Source organism: Trichoderma camerunense (genome assembly GCF_050948025.1).
Source record: "Trichoderma camerunense strain CBS 138272 chromosome Unknown V8C40scaffold_7, whole genome shotgun sequence".
Classification (NCBI taxonomy): Eukaryota; Fungi; Ascomycota; class Sordariomycetes; order Hypocreales; family Hypocreaceae; genus Trichoderma; species Trichoderma camerunense.
Genome location: NW_028145363.1, coordinates 1,053,866 through 1,067,563, shown reverse-complemented (window position 1 = coordinate 1,067,563; position 13,698 = coordinate 1,053,866). Strand labels below are relative to the sequence as shown.

At 51.5% G+C, this 13,698-nt stretch overlaps 4 protein-coding genes across 4 annotated transcripts; 1 reads left to right on the top strand and 3 right to left on the bottom strand.

The window, feature by feature from the left end:
* Positions 1–2,207: 2,207 nt before the first annotated feature.
* On the top strand, positions 2,208–4,894 carry V8C40DRAFT_242922 (P-loop containing nucleoside triphosphate hydrolase protein). The gene is made up of 6 exons (XM_083215307.1): positions 2,208–2,287; positions 2,660–2,964; positions 3,018–3,211; positions 3,266–3,703; positions 3,760–4,251; positions 4,306–4,894. Exons 2-6 carry the CDS (start codon positions 2,705–2,707, stop codon positions 4,716–4,718), a joined length of 1,797 nt encoding a protein of 598 aa, XP_083074292.1. The 5' UTR covers positions 2,208–2,287; positions 2,660–2,704; the 3' UTR covers positions 4,719–4,894.
* Positions 4,895–5,029: 135 nt separating this feature from the next.
* Positions 5,030–7,245, bottom strand: V8C40DRAFT_242921 (meiotic recombination directing protein). The gene is made up of 2 exons (XM_083215306.1): positions 7,065–7,245; positions 5,030–6,987 (listed from the first exon to the last, which is right to left on the bottom strand). The coding sequence occupies exons 1-2, from the start codon at positions 7,139–7,141 to the stop codon at positions 5,217–5,219; spliced, it is 1,848 nt and encodes a 615-aa protein (XP_083074291.1). The 5' UTR covers positions 7,142–7,245; the 3' UTR covers positions 5,030–5,216.
* Positions 7,246–7,784: 539 nt separating this feature from the next.
* On the bottom strand, positions 7,785–8,137 carry V8C40DRAFT_206208 (uncharacterized protein). Its single transcript, XM_083212049.1, has one exon. The coding sequence runs from the start codon at positions 8,055–8,057 to the stop codon at positions 7,869–7,871; it is 189 nt and encodes a 62-aa protein (XP_083074290.1). The 5' UTR covers positions 8,058–8,137; the 3' UTR covers positions 7,785–7,868.
* A 355-nt stretch (positions 8,138–8,492) lies between these two features.
* On the bottom strand, positions 8,493–13,436 carry V8C40DRAFT_206202 (uncharacterized protein). Its single transcript, XM_083212048.1, has 3 exons — positions 12,773–13,436; positions 9,505–12,695; positions 8,493–9,438 (listed from the first exon to the last, which is right to left on the bottom strand). The coding sequence occupies exons 1-3, from the start codon at positions 13,280–13,282 to the stop codon at positions 8,535–8,537; spliced, it is 4,605 nt and encodes a 1,534-aa protein (XP_083074289.1). The 5' UTR covers positions 13,283–13,436; the 3' UTR covers positions 8,493–8,534.
* Positions 13,437–13,698: the final 262 nt, after the last annotated feature.

The window sequence follows — 13,698 nt, the reverse complement described above, 5'->3', positions numbered from 1 at the left end:
ATAAGCGGAGTAGCTGCTATATCTATATTTCTTTAATAACTATTACTATATCTATATATCTCTAGTGACTATTATTATATCTATATATCTCCAGTAACTGCTGCTATATTTATCTACTAAAATATATATATATTGGCTAACTACTAGTAGGCGTTCTTCTGCTATATAAAAGTACTATTTAAGAAGTTAATGAGGTGCTTATATTACTGAATGTATGTAATTATTTACTTTGCTGTCTTGCTTTTTCTTAACCTCCGCTTGACTAGTTGCTGAATTCTATGGCGTCTGGTTAGGCCGTCAGTACATGATACTATAGCAGGTAACGGAATCTGTTTTCGCTCCAAATTGGGCCGCCAAATTGGTGTGCGCATACGCTCGACATCAGAGAAAGCAAGTAACAAATGCATTGCCGCCGGAACTCTTTGTTCAGCTTCTGTGCCTGAAGCAAGTAAACATCAATAGAATAAAGCTACAATGACTTTGAGTCTGTAACCTGGTGGGCAGCAAGATCATACTGTATGTAGATGGCATCACCGAGTTCGAAACGAGAAGAATACGTGCACATCTTGCTGTCTCTCCCGTCGATAACTCCATCTGCCTTACATTCCAAAATAGAAATGTTCAAAAGATCACACAGGTAATATTCACGAGCAAACAAGAAAAAGTGAGTTCAAGGAAGGCATTAGTGAATTCTCTTCCATCCATGCAGCTCGGCATCTTGCGGACAGGCATATTGCACGCTATGAGATGCAATAACTGGCCACAACACTCCAGGTTATCTCAACCAAAGGGAATATTGTTATCGATGGTTCCAAATAAAGAAACCACTGCCACTCGCTGCCTTTTTGTGCTGCAGCTCGAGGTCAGAGGTTCTTTATTGGGGGGCAGAATGTAGCCCTTTACGGCATTGAATGTCTGCCCCCTCCCCCAGAATGTAACCCCTGACGGCATTGAATGCCTGCCCTCCCCCGTCACCCTCCCCCGTATCTTTCAATGGATAGACGGTGTTATCGGTGATCCAACGGCCATGTCCATCTCGACTGTGTGTCCTCATGACAGCCGCATTTGAGAAGTATTTGTACTCCTCCGCAATAGCCAAGGTGCCAGACCGAACGGCAAAGGTTGCTTGGAGTAACTCAACATGAGACATCCATCTGTAGGTGAGTTTTGGTTGCTGCAGACCCCTCGAGCAAAGTAAGGTGCGATGACACCTTTGGTTTTCGCCTGTCTCTCTTTAGATATCTCAGTATTGCTATGGCTATAGCAGAAGAGAAAATAAAATACGCACCAGTACATTCAGAATCATTTGAAGCCTTCGGCCTCTCCTAGGCTGCCAGCGGCTTACTGCATACTGTTTTCAGTAACTGTAGGGATAAGCGTCAGAAAAGGCCTTTGAAGAGGGCGGTACACGTACCTACAAAGCGTGTAGCTACAGGAAAGAAGTTAATGACGCTCGCAGAGCGAACGTCTGAGGCCGGAGAGAAGAACAGTGGACGGCGATCCAAATGCGAGGGAACGTCCGTTCCGGACAGAAAGAGACAGCAGAGGATGAAAGAAGAAACGGAGAAGAGTTAGGACTATCGTAATGGGCTTGGTCCCAATAGTTATGTCGTGCTAGTTCTAGGCCGGGTGTTCGCGGCACGTAATGCTTCAAATCGTCCACATGTGGTTTCCGCTCTCGCCCATCCGCCCCTCGAACAAGATAAGTCACCGGTGATAGTTGTCTGGTATTCGTAGATAGATTGCCCCATGACTTCACAAGCTTGCCCTTTTCCTTTTGTTGCTTATTTTATTTTTCCTAGACTTTATCCCTTATTTTCCTCTTCTACAAACTTATCTTCACCCTGGCTACCTTACTAAACAAACTGATTAAAGCCAAACACCACTATGGTGGGAGATGTCCCTGCCTGTTTGTGCTGCAGCTCGAAGTCAGAGGTTCCTTATCGAGGCTATAGGGAGTTATCTTCCCTCCTTAGGCGCTCCTCTCCCCTATTCTTCTCGCTTCCTTTGATCTATAGGCCTCTCCCTCACCCCAAAGCTTTGCCTCTAGTGTTGCCAGTCCCCTGACAGCTGCACCTTCCTCAAAACTTGCTCTTTTCTCGAGGAATCCCTCTGTGCACGTGCCGTTGCCTCGTCAGCTGCAACTATTTGAAGGCAGCCTTCCTCCCCCCCTCCTCCTCTTTTTTTCTCCCCTCCTCTTCTTTTCTCTTCTCTTCAGCCATTGTCTCTCGTGCAAAGAGAGATCCCAAGAGCATACTGCTGACTTCAGGCTCATCAAGTCTTCAAGGTAAGTGATCCATCTCATCATCTTCCATTTTGTTTGCTTCAAACACTTTCGGGTGTTTTGATTTGGCCTCTCGCCTTTCAGCATCTTCGCACTGCCTCTTCTCTCCATCTCCTCCTGCCAGGTGATATTTCCAGGTCGTTGATCACCTCTCTTCACCTATCTGCATCTACCCAGATTCCATACACCGTATTGGATTCTTCAAGTCATCACAAATTCTCGCCAAGGGATTTGTTCCTTCATGCTTCTTCCCCATCACTTTTCATTCTCACTTCACTTTGCATTCAGATACATCTCACTTCCTGTTACGCGTCTGGTCTCTTTTCTTCATTCAGTCCCCCTTCTTAGCAAGGAACCCAATCTAACCTTCTCTAGTCATCCAAACGTCAGCACCCGCTTCAGGACATCCTTCTGTCCAAGATGGCCATCCCTGAAAACGCACAAGTCGCCGAGGGCGAGGACCAGGCCGCCGCTGTTGGCTGGGTCGAGCGCACTGCCTTTGACTACACTGCCATGGCTCAGGCCCAAGCTGGCTCTACCTGGGACGGCAATGCTCGTATTTATCAGTGGAGCGATGAATACGGAGATGTCGGTCCAGCTTTTGAGGAGCTTGAAGTTGAGCTTTTTGGCTCCGCTGAGGATCGCAACAAGCACATTGGTGGCGGTCTCGATTTTTCTGCGTTCGTCTTCCACCTCCTTACATACTGAGACTATGCTGACTTGAACCACACAGGATCGAGAGCATCGATGTCGTTCAGGAAGGCCCTGAGCGAATTGAGTACATCAAGGCGTTTGCTGATGCTGGGATTCATCCTGTCATGATGAAGAATGTGGAACTTTCGGGATATCAAGTGCCAACTCCCATCCAAAAGTTCACTATCCCAGCCATCTTGCAAGGCTACGATGTCATCGGCGTTGCTCAAACAGGTCAGTCAAAATATATTCCTTTCAATTCGTCACATCATCTGACATTTCTACAAGGCTCTGGAAAGACTGCTGCCTACCTGATTCCCATTTTGAGCAAGCTCATGGGAAAGGCGAAGAAACTGGGCGCCGCTCGTCCCAATCCCCTCACCTTTCAGGAGGGCATTGACAATGTGATTGCGGAGCCACTTGTGGTCGTCGTCGTTCCAACTCGTGAGCTGGCGGTGCAGATTTTCAATGAAGCCAGAAAGCTCTGTTATCGCTCTATGCTGCGACCTTGTGTCGTGTACGGCGGAACCCCAATCCGTGAGCAACTAAGTCTCCTCTCCCGAGGCTGTGACATCCTCATCGGCACTCCTGGCCGCCTCAAAGACTTCATCGGACGCCCTGACAGACTGACTCTCCGCCGAGTCAAGTACATGGTCATTGATGAAGCTGATGAGATGCTCCAACAGGACTGGGAGGAAGAGCTCCGAGCAATTCTCTCTGGTGGAGGTATGTGTCTTTTTTCTCAATTATTTCTACATTTTACTAATGAGTGTACCATGTAGAACAAGATGAAGGGAATGTCAAGTATGGTCTTTTTTCGGCCACCTTCCCTCGCGCGGCTCGAGCTCTCGCCAAGGAATATCTGTCCGCTTCTCATGTGCGCTTTCGTGTCGGCCGAGCCGGAAGCACCACCGAGAACATTAAGCAAATTGTTATTGAGACTGGCCGAGAGAAGAAGAATGAGCTTCTTCTCAGCCTTCTTGAGGAGATGAATAGTGTGCGCACTATCATCTTTGTCAACAGCCGCCAAGCTGCCGACACGCTGGACGACTTCTTGTACAATATGAAGCTTCCGGTCACCTCTATTCATAGTGACCGTACCCAGGTGGAGAGAGAGGCGGCCATGCGAGCTTTTCGCAGTGGCCAAGCCCCTATTCTCGTTGCCACTGGAGTTACGGCTCGCGGTATTGATGTGCGCAATGTCATGCACGTCATCAATTACGATCTGCCCTCGATGGATCATGGTGGAATCGAAGAGTACACTCATCGCATTGGTATGTTCTTTCCTCTCATATTTCTTATTTGATAATGGCTAACCTTGTGGCTAGGTCGTACCGGTCGCATCGGTCACCGGGGAGTGGCGACTTCATTCTTTACCGATCGTGACGAGGCAATCGCGAGCGTTCTCACTAGAACCTTGCTGGAGACTAACCAGGATATTCCCGACTTCCTGCAGTCCTACATTCCGGACAATTATGCCAACGGCATCAAGGTGAAGTTTGAAACGGAGTCAGACTTCGACCCCAATGATGTTGCTGGTGCTGGAGACGCCCAGGGAGGAGGCTGGGGAGGCGACGAGACAGCCAACCCGGACTCTGGTGCAGGAGGCTGGGGCGCCTCTGGAGATTCCGGTGATGCTGCAGACTCTGGCGGTGGTTGGGGTACTGGTGGTGATGTCGCCGGAGGTGATTCTGGTGGCACCTGGGGCGCAGAGCCAGCTCCCACCAAGGCAGCATGGTAAGAATAATACTCTTGCTTTCTCTAGGTCGGGCCAGAATGGCAAGACTTCGTCGTTGATTGCGATCTGAAGAAACCAGGCAAAAGGGAACAGGCGTTATGGACATTTGAACAAGAGGCCATTGCTACATCGTCAGGCCATCTTGAATTTACTCAAATATAGGATGATTTCGTTTTAAATCTCGACCAGTGACTGACATTGTAATTCTGTAAGAGCTGTTCTTGATGGAAACGTAGGCCAGTAAAGCCCAGGGAGAGCAATGTAAGAGACGTTCGCATTTAGGATGCATATTCAGTGAGCGGATGATGTCCGTGTGTGCGCGCACGCGTTTGTATGTTTATTTTTCCTCATTAAAATTACAGATATTATCGATTTATCATTTACCATACATAAAGGCTCCAACTCATCTTCTTCATTCTTCTCGAGGCACGTCATATACTCGTTGAATAAGCCGGACAAGCCCAGTATAGCACTCTCTATATCTCTATATATACCATGCGCTTACATGTTCTTTAAAATCTTGGTCACGCCAGCAACCTTGGTCGCCGCTGAGCCGTATCCCAGCTCGACAACGCCCTGGGTAAAGCGCCAAGAGCGGTCCTGGTTCGCAACGGGATACTGAACAGGAGGAGGAATGGCCGTCTTGATGCCCAGCCAGCCGAAGCGGTCCTCGCAGACGGCCTTTGTGTTGCAGAGGCCGCGGAGGCCCTCCTCGCCGGCGAAGCGGCCGTAACCGGAGCCGGCGACGCCGCCAAAGGGGAGCTGGACGGCGTAGTAGGCGGCGAAGTCGTTGACGGCGACCATGCCTGCTTTCAGGCCGCGGACGATGGGCTGGAGGGCGGGGTCGCGCTCGGAGCCGTGGACGGACGCGCCGAGGCCGAAGTTGGGGGCGTTTGCGACGGCGAGCATGTCTTCTGCGGAGGAGGATTTGGCGCGGAGCATGGTGAGGACTGGGGCGAAGCACTCGTTCTGGGCGATGCGCATGGACGGGGTGACGTCGACGAGGAGGGTGGGCTGGAAGTAATGGCCTTGGGGGTACTCGGGGTGGGAGAAGCGTTTGCCGCCGGCGAGGAGGCGGGCGCCCTGGGAGACGGCCTCGGCGATGAGAGCCTCGAGGCGGGCGAAGGAGGCGTCGGAGATCATGGCGCCCATGTCGGCTTCAGGGCCGAGGCGGATGGCCTTTACGCGGGGCTCGAGCAGCTGGACGAGGCGGTCGTAGACGGGGCCGGACGAGATGACGCGCTCGATGCCGATGCAGTTCTGGCCGGCGGCCTGGAATGTGCCCCTGAGGATGACGTCGACGATGCGAGGCAGGTCGCCGTCTTTCCTGCCGCCGGCGGATTCGAGGACGATGAAGGGATCTTTACCGCCGAGCTCGGCGACGACGGGCGTGAGGCTCTTGGCTGCGCTGGCGGCGACGTGGTGGGCGACGGTCTGGGAGCCGATGAAGGTGATGTGGCTGATTCCAGGGTGCGACGTCAAGTGGCCGGCTGTCTCGGGCCAGCAAACGACCGTCTGGACGAGCTGCGGATCATGGCCGTGAGCGATGAGGGCGCCGCGGGCAATGTCGAGGAAGTAGCTGCTAGACCAGGCCGTCTGCTCAGAAACCTTGACGAGGATGGCGTTGCCGGCGAAGAGCGCGCTGATGATGGGGCCCATGAGGTTGTGGAAGGGATAGTTCCAGCTCACGAGCGCAGCAACAACGCCCAGCGGCTCGTAGTGCACCGTGTTGCGCTTGTACGACATGAGCAGGTTCGTCGGCCTCGGCGAGGGTTGTAAGGCCTTTTCGCCGTGCTTGAGCGTCCACTGGATCTTTTCCACCGTCACCAGGATCTCGCCCAGCTGCGCGTCCACCATGGTCTTGCCGCTGTCCAAGCCGGCAATACGGCAGATCTGCTCAGCATTATCCATGACATACTTCATGAGCGACCGTAGCACCGCCTTTCTCTGCTCAAACGTCGTAGTAGCCCAGATCTTTTGCGCCTCCGCGGCCGAAGCAACGGCTCGATCGATGCCGTCTGCGGTCGTGGGTTCAACATTGCCGAGGAATTGGCCCGTAGCAGGCGCGTAGCATTGGATCGCCGAGCTTCCGGAGACTTTGATGCTCGTCTGGGCGACTCTGCTGTCTTTCTCGGGCAGCTTCGGCGGCGGGACGACGTAATGGCGTGGGCGGGATGCTGTGGCAGCTATGGCGACGGCGCTGGCGGAGCGGATGATGAGGCCGCATATGACGGTTGCGAGGAGCGCAAACGAGGCTTGAAGGGCTGCCGGACTATAAAGTCGAGAAGAGAACAGGTCAGCATTGTTGTTTGGTTTCGTATATTGAAGATGATCAGATAAAAAACGTACGAAACGTCAAGCTGGGTGCCCAAGCGGCTGCTCAAGGCTGCCACAAGCGACGCGAGCTGCTCCACGAAACGCTCCATTGTCGATTCTCTCGGGCCTCGCGCATCCGTCGACCAACTGAAAAGAAATTGAACAAACAAGAAGACGACTGCCAAAAAGGCAAAAAAGGAGCGGACAGAGTTGCAGGTTGAAAGGAGAATCAATCAGTCGATGCGCTACTGGAAAGTCGTTCGAATAAACTGCAGAGTGTGGGGTTGGCCAAATACCCCTGTCAGATGAGCATTGTCCAATAATCATCGAGAATTCCCGCGCCAGCTAATTGACTTCATGGATAGCATCATTCTATTGTGTGAAGATACAGTTACTTCTACTACTTCTAATACGCAATTGGGCCCATGTATATATACCGCCAAAAACACAAGGCACATTTCGAAAAATCAAAAAATACGCAAAAAGCATCATGAAATATATATAAAGCTTTCTCATTTCCTCCCCAGAAACAAGACTACTACACTAAATGTGATCCCCCATGGTCCACGTATCCAGGCTACGGGCATCTTTCTAGCCAGCCTCAACGCCAGCAACCACCTTTCTCCAGCAGCTATCCCTGCTCTGCTTTGCTTTGCTTTCGACATTTAATAGAAAAAGTTGAGGGGGTAAAACAGCAAAAACAAGAGAAAAGACCAACTTCCTCCAGCGCTCTCCATCTCCAGTCTTCTCTTACTCCCCCGCCTTTCGACCAAGTACATGTGTAATAATAAGGGCAAAATATACTCTTTGAGGGAATGAGTGCGTCGCTACTCAGGTCTAGAATGCAAAAAGCAGAAGAGGAAAAAGAAAAAGAAGACAACGAAGCAAAAAGAAAAACAGGAGGAGAAAATGAGAGAAACGAAGCGATAAAGCGGAATCAGAAAAAAACAGGAATATATCTTTCAACCAAAAAAAAGCAAGCAAGCAAGCAGACCCATAGTTCTCCGGTTCCCTTTCAAACGCCATGCAAAATAATAAAGGTAGGCCTCTCCCCCCTTTTTCTCAAAGGCTGAGACACACCCATCCCCTCAACGGCGGCCTCTCTTCTCTTTATGTCTTCTTCTCATTCTTTCTTCTCCTCCTACCGTTGAATGGCAGGTCGTATTGTGGTGGCACGTGTTACACATTTACACGCATCCGAGTATTTTTTTGGTCTTTCTTTTTTGTGGTAACTGTGCATTGTTTCCAATGCACACCTATATGCGGGATTGTCATTAACAAAGGCGGTAAGAGGGCAGCAATTCATAGATCGCTCATGCAGATCATCAAAAGCATGAATGGCCTGATGCAGATGCGTAAAACGCCACGCATCTCTGCAGCGGGGACATTAAAAAGATGTGAACTAGAGGTGGGAAGATAGAAAGACTGATCGTGATGTAAATATACAACGAAAAAAAAAAAGAGGCGGGTATTATTTTTTTTCTTGGAACACTCCAGCCATGTCTATACATTATTGCTCTTAGTCAATGACAGCCCGCGCAGCCGTGAAGTAAGGCCCGAGGCAGCGTGGGATCGACTTGACTCGATGCGAGACAGTCGCGCAGCAGAGGTGAAGTCACTGCTGGCCTCGTAACTGTACCGTATGCGGTCCATTGACTGGCGCATTCGATCATACGATGGCCTAGCCCGGTCCATGCTTGGTCGGTTTTGTTGCGCTGGCACCTCGAGAGAGAAGCGGTTGCCAGTGTAGTTGGTGCTGTCACTGCCAGTCTGGCTGTGGTAGTTCTGCGTCGTCGTTCGTGTCACTGTCGACGGGGGGTAGATGGGTCGCAAGTCTTCGTCGACGCTAGCATACTGAGCGTGCTTCGCCGCCCGGCGTGAGCTGCTGGACGACTTGGACTTTTGGCTCTTCTCGTCGCTGACAGCCTCAACCGTGGTGCTTTCCGTCTGGAGATGAGCAAAGGCACCCAGCCTCTCCTGCTCTCGAATAATGTCCACATCATAGGGGAAGAAGACCTTCTGCAGAGACTTAATGGCAAATCTCGGGAAAAGGCAGATGACGGGAACAAGCACGAAGACGGCCCAGAAAGTGGCCTCACCATAAATCTCCTTGGCGGCTCCGTAGAACTGGTCAGACGAAGTAAACGATGTGTAGATGCCAGTCCAGAAGAAGATGAAGATGTCACTGAGAGCCACAATGAGGAGCATGAGCCAGTCCCATCGGTACGTGTTCATCAAGATGTAAGCATTGATGGTCAAGACGGCAGGGTGCGCAATATAGGCTCCAAATCGGTACCGATCTTCCAATCCCAGGCCGTTCATCGTCACGGGTCGAGCAGGCATAAAGAGCAGATACGGAATGTAGAAAGCCATGACGGATTGGTAGATACCATCAAGCATGTATAGCCTATTGCATTGTTAGTTTGATATAAACACAAGGACGGATGAGATTAGAGAGGAAACAAAAACTCACCAAAACTTCTTCTGTGTCCATTCCAGTCGTTCGATACCACGGCGATACAGCTGGGGTACGGCCAATGAGACGGAATCCGAAACGTCCTGGTCGAGGATGCCCATGATGGCAACAGGAATCGAGGTGAAGAACAGGTTAAACATCAGGACATAGGTGTACTCGAAGAGATAGGTCATGTCAAAATTGGTGTAAATGGAGAACCAGAAAATGCTGAAAGCCCAGACAATGTTCTTGTAGAAAAAGTTGGGAATACACTCGGCCAAGCGGCGGTATGACCAGCGTCCGTGAACCAACACCAGGCGCTGCAAGAATCGGAATTGGGCAATGGCATAGTCAGAAGACATGGAAGCCTGTCGACCCTCAACACCAGCAATACCAACACCGACATCGGCCTCTTGAATCATGGCAACATCATTGGCACCGTCACCAATGGACAGCGTCATGACATCCAATCCATTCTTGACCATGGACACAACGGCAGCTTTTTGCGCAGGGCTGACACGGCAGCACAAGACGGATCGGCATTGCTTGCACAGGAGGAGCATCTTTTGCTTCAGGCGGTCATCCAAGGCCCATCGAAGCGAGAAACCGTCAATGACCAATCCGTGAGTAGGGGCTGGGGGCTCGTGGCTCTTTTTGGCTGCAGCAAGGTCTTCCTCGCCACCAGTCAACCCAAACGACTTCAGGCCCTCATCCAGCTGCTTCTCGACGTGAGAGATGAATATTTCTTCAGCACCTTCGCCTTCAGCGGCCTCCTCGTCGACCTGGATGCGAATGAGCTCCATATCGTTGTTGAGCAGGTTGCAGGAGAAACCAATGTTGATAGCAGTCTCGACTTTGTCACCAGTCAGAACCCAGAGCTTGATACCGGCCGTGCCAAGTAGCTCAATAGTATCGGGCACGCCATCTTGGAGACGATCTTCAATAGCAGTACCTCCAAGAAGCATAAGATCCTGTTCGATAAGCTCGGCAACAGCCTCGAGTTTCTCTTCACGGTTTTCCAAGGCAGCGGCGGCGATGTCATGTTCCTTCTTCCATGTACGGTATTCCTGTTCGGTGAGTTCCTTTTGGGCGATGCAGAGGGTACGCAGACCTTCGCGAGCAAACATTTCCAAGTGTTCGGCAGTGACCTGTCGCAGCTCCTTTTGCTCGCCCCTCTTGAGTCGGGCGTAGATGACCGAGTCGGCACCCTTGCAGAACAGCATAATTTTACCATCAGGCATCCGGATAATTGTACTCATTCGCTTTCGGGTGGAGTTGAACTCGATGGTGTTGAGGAGAGGATAGTGGCGTTCTTCACCCATGACGTCAAGATTGATACCATCAGAATTGTTGCCCAATACAACAAAGCCCATATCACGAGCCGTAGCGACCAAAGCCTCTTCGTCGGGGGATTGGGCCTTGAAGATCATAGAAGGCGGGTCTCCAGGCGTGCGTTCGGCCATGACGGTATGGCAAAGAGCCAAAGCGAGCATGAAGTTTTCGTTGGCCTGCTGCTGCTCGGTTCCGTGGTGACCAGCCAAATCAGCGACAAAGTCGGGTGCGATAAAAGAAACCGCATCGTCGTGGAGATATGGGTTTTCGTAGATTTTGCGGAGACCAATCAGTGCTTGCACTTTGGCTTCGGCGATTTCAGCGAGAATCCTCTCGGATTCCTTCTCGATATCAACACCAAGACGCTTCTGCATACCAGCCTGAGCCTCAGTCCAGGCTTCACCATATGGCTGTCCGTTGATGGTAGCCTTCTTGAACTCCATGACGTTTTGGGTAAGCGTGCCAGTCTTGTCCGAGAAGATGTACTCAATCTGCCCGACGTCGTCGGAGATGTTCCAGGATTTGGGAATACAGGGCTGGTCGATCGGCTCGTAATACATTTCCACGTCGTTGAAGATGAAGATGGCCTGCAGGGTTCGCACGATTTCAAGCGTGATGTAGAGGGAAATGGGAACCAAGTTCTGGAAGACGATAATGGCCGCCCAAAAGGTGATGAATCCAGTAACGCCAGAGCTTCCGCCGATAGAACCGAAATCGAAAAAGTGCTGGGAAGCATCACTCTTGGCCCAAGACACGCCGCTGACAATAGCCGCGAGCAAACACATGATGGAGAGGATAACGAAGTTGCAAATGACGGTCCAGTTCATTTCTCGGGTGATGCGGGCACGCTTGCTGGGGGTGACACCGGTGTTCAACATGATCTTGGTGTCGTGTCCGGTGAAGACGACGACGCCCAAAATCCATTCAGTGTTTCGGAGGTTGGTTCCTCGCAGCATCAGGTTATCGATAGTAATTGCCTCAGTCATTTCTTCGGGTTCGTCATCCAGGTAGCCGGGAACCTTTTGCTGCCACCGAATGGCACCGTTGTACTTGTACAGGTTGGGATGCGGACCCTCGCTTTCAATGCGGAACTGGGCACGCTCACAGTCTCGGGCATGTCGGATGCCACGTCCACAGCGAAGAGCCTGTCGGACCTTGAGATTCGTTTCGCCGTCCAAGTTTTTTGTTTCAACGTAGCAAGCGCCGTCGGGATCCGAAGTAGCCAGAATGATGACATCGGCAGGAAGCTCATCGTCCTTATAGATACGCACGAAATCACCAACCACAATGTTCTTCCAAGTATCCTTTCCAAAGCGGGCGCCCTGAGTTTGACAATCGTAGTTGATGAGATCCGATTTCATGGTGGAAATGGCGTTGGCTCGTTTGGCGTCTTCACCCTGCTCGGGAAGCTGGAAGTGAATGGCGTTGGGCTTGGGCAAAGTTACCGGGGTCATCTGGATATCGTCGGAGTTGGAGACAATGGACTCACGGCGATCAAACGCCATGGAATCGCGCGTGGCCCTCCTGGTCCGGACAGTTTCAATCGAAGCTCGAGGCTCGTCTTCAACAACAGGCATTTTGCGTCTCTGGCGTTCAGCACGAGCTTTCTTAGACCACGTGCTCTGAATGGCGCGCCATATATGCCCGAAGAAGGCAGAATTGGCTTTCTTGAACTTTCTCCAAGCTGAGACATTGTCTTCTTCAACATTAACGTTGGTCCAGCCGTGAAGTCGATGAACAGGTGCATTGTTTAGCTCGTTGTCGAGAACGGTTCGTCGGTAATCTTCAATGGCGTCTTTGATGGCAGTAAGACAGACAATGACAATCAGGGGAACAGCGTTCAATCCGGGATTAACGCTACCGAAGATGGAGAAGAACTGCAGAAGAAGACATGGTTAAAATTAGGGGGAGAGGTGGAGGGGAAACGAAGGGAGACTTGAAAGGAGATACATACGCCCAATATGATCAGAAACAAGAAGAAGATGTTGGCAATATTGTGAAATTGAAACCAAATGTTCTTTGGAACAAACGACAACGGGGTGTACTTGGCGGTTCGGATCTTGTTTCGCGGATACTCGGTGATGGGATGGCCTTCTTCCAGAAGCTCATCGGGGAGCGGCAGGTTGAAAAACAGATAACGGTTGTCCCGATCATCCTCAGAGCCGTCATCAGAGCCAGCAGCGTCACCATTTTGCTTAGGGTTCTCATCATCCTGGCCATCATCACCATCTGGGTTCTGGCCTGGGGGAGGAGCACCACTGCGGCGCTTCTCACTGGCACTGGACTGCGTCCGATTATGCATGCGGTTCAGCAGCGACGAGCGTTTGTTCGCGCTGCTCTTGACCGTCATCTTACGAGTAGCCCATCTCGCCCTCTGTGTCTGTGAGAGCTTTGACTTGGGTGAAGTGGGATTGGCGCTCTCATCGGGAGGCGGAGGCGGCGGTGGTGGAATCGTGGTCGTCATTGTGACTGCGGTATCGCGGGCAAGCGCCCGTTCAGCCGTAAATGGCCAGCCAGGTCGGAATTGAGCGAGGCCGTGAAATGAGCGGCGTAATCAGCGTTGGAAAGATACAGAGTCGCTTCGATGCAGTCGTGAAATGGAGGCTCGACGAAGGAAATCGGGGGCGGAACACACGGCCCAGGCGTCGAGGGCACGATTCGATGCGAAATAGCGAGCGAGCGAGCGGCAGACGGGAGGCGACAGAGGGATCCCTGAGGTACGAAGGGCTGAGGCGCACCAGAAAGTCGACGCAGTTGTCGATGCACGTGTCGTCACAGGGGACGATGGGTTTGGAGTTGCAGAGGAGAAGGGGCGGAGACGTGTAGGAGAGAAGAGGGTGAAGAGTAATACGAGAGTAGTAGAATGAAGGATTTCCGATC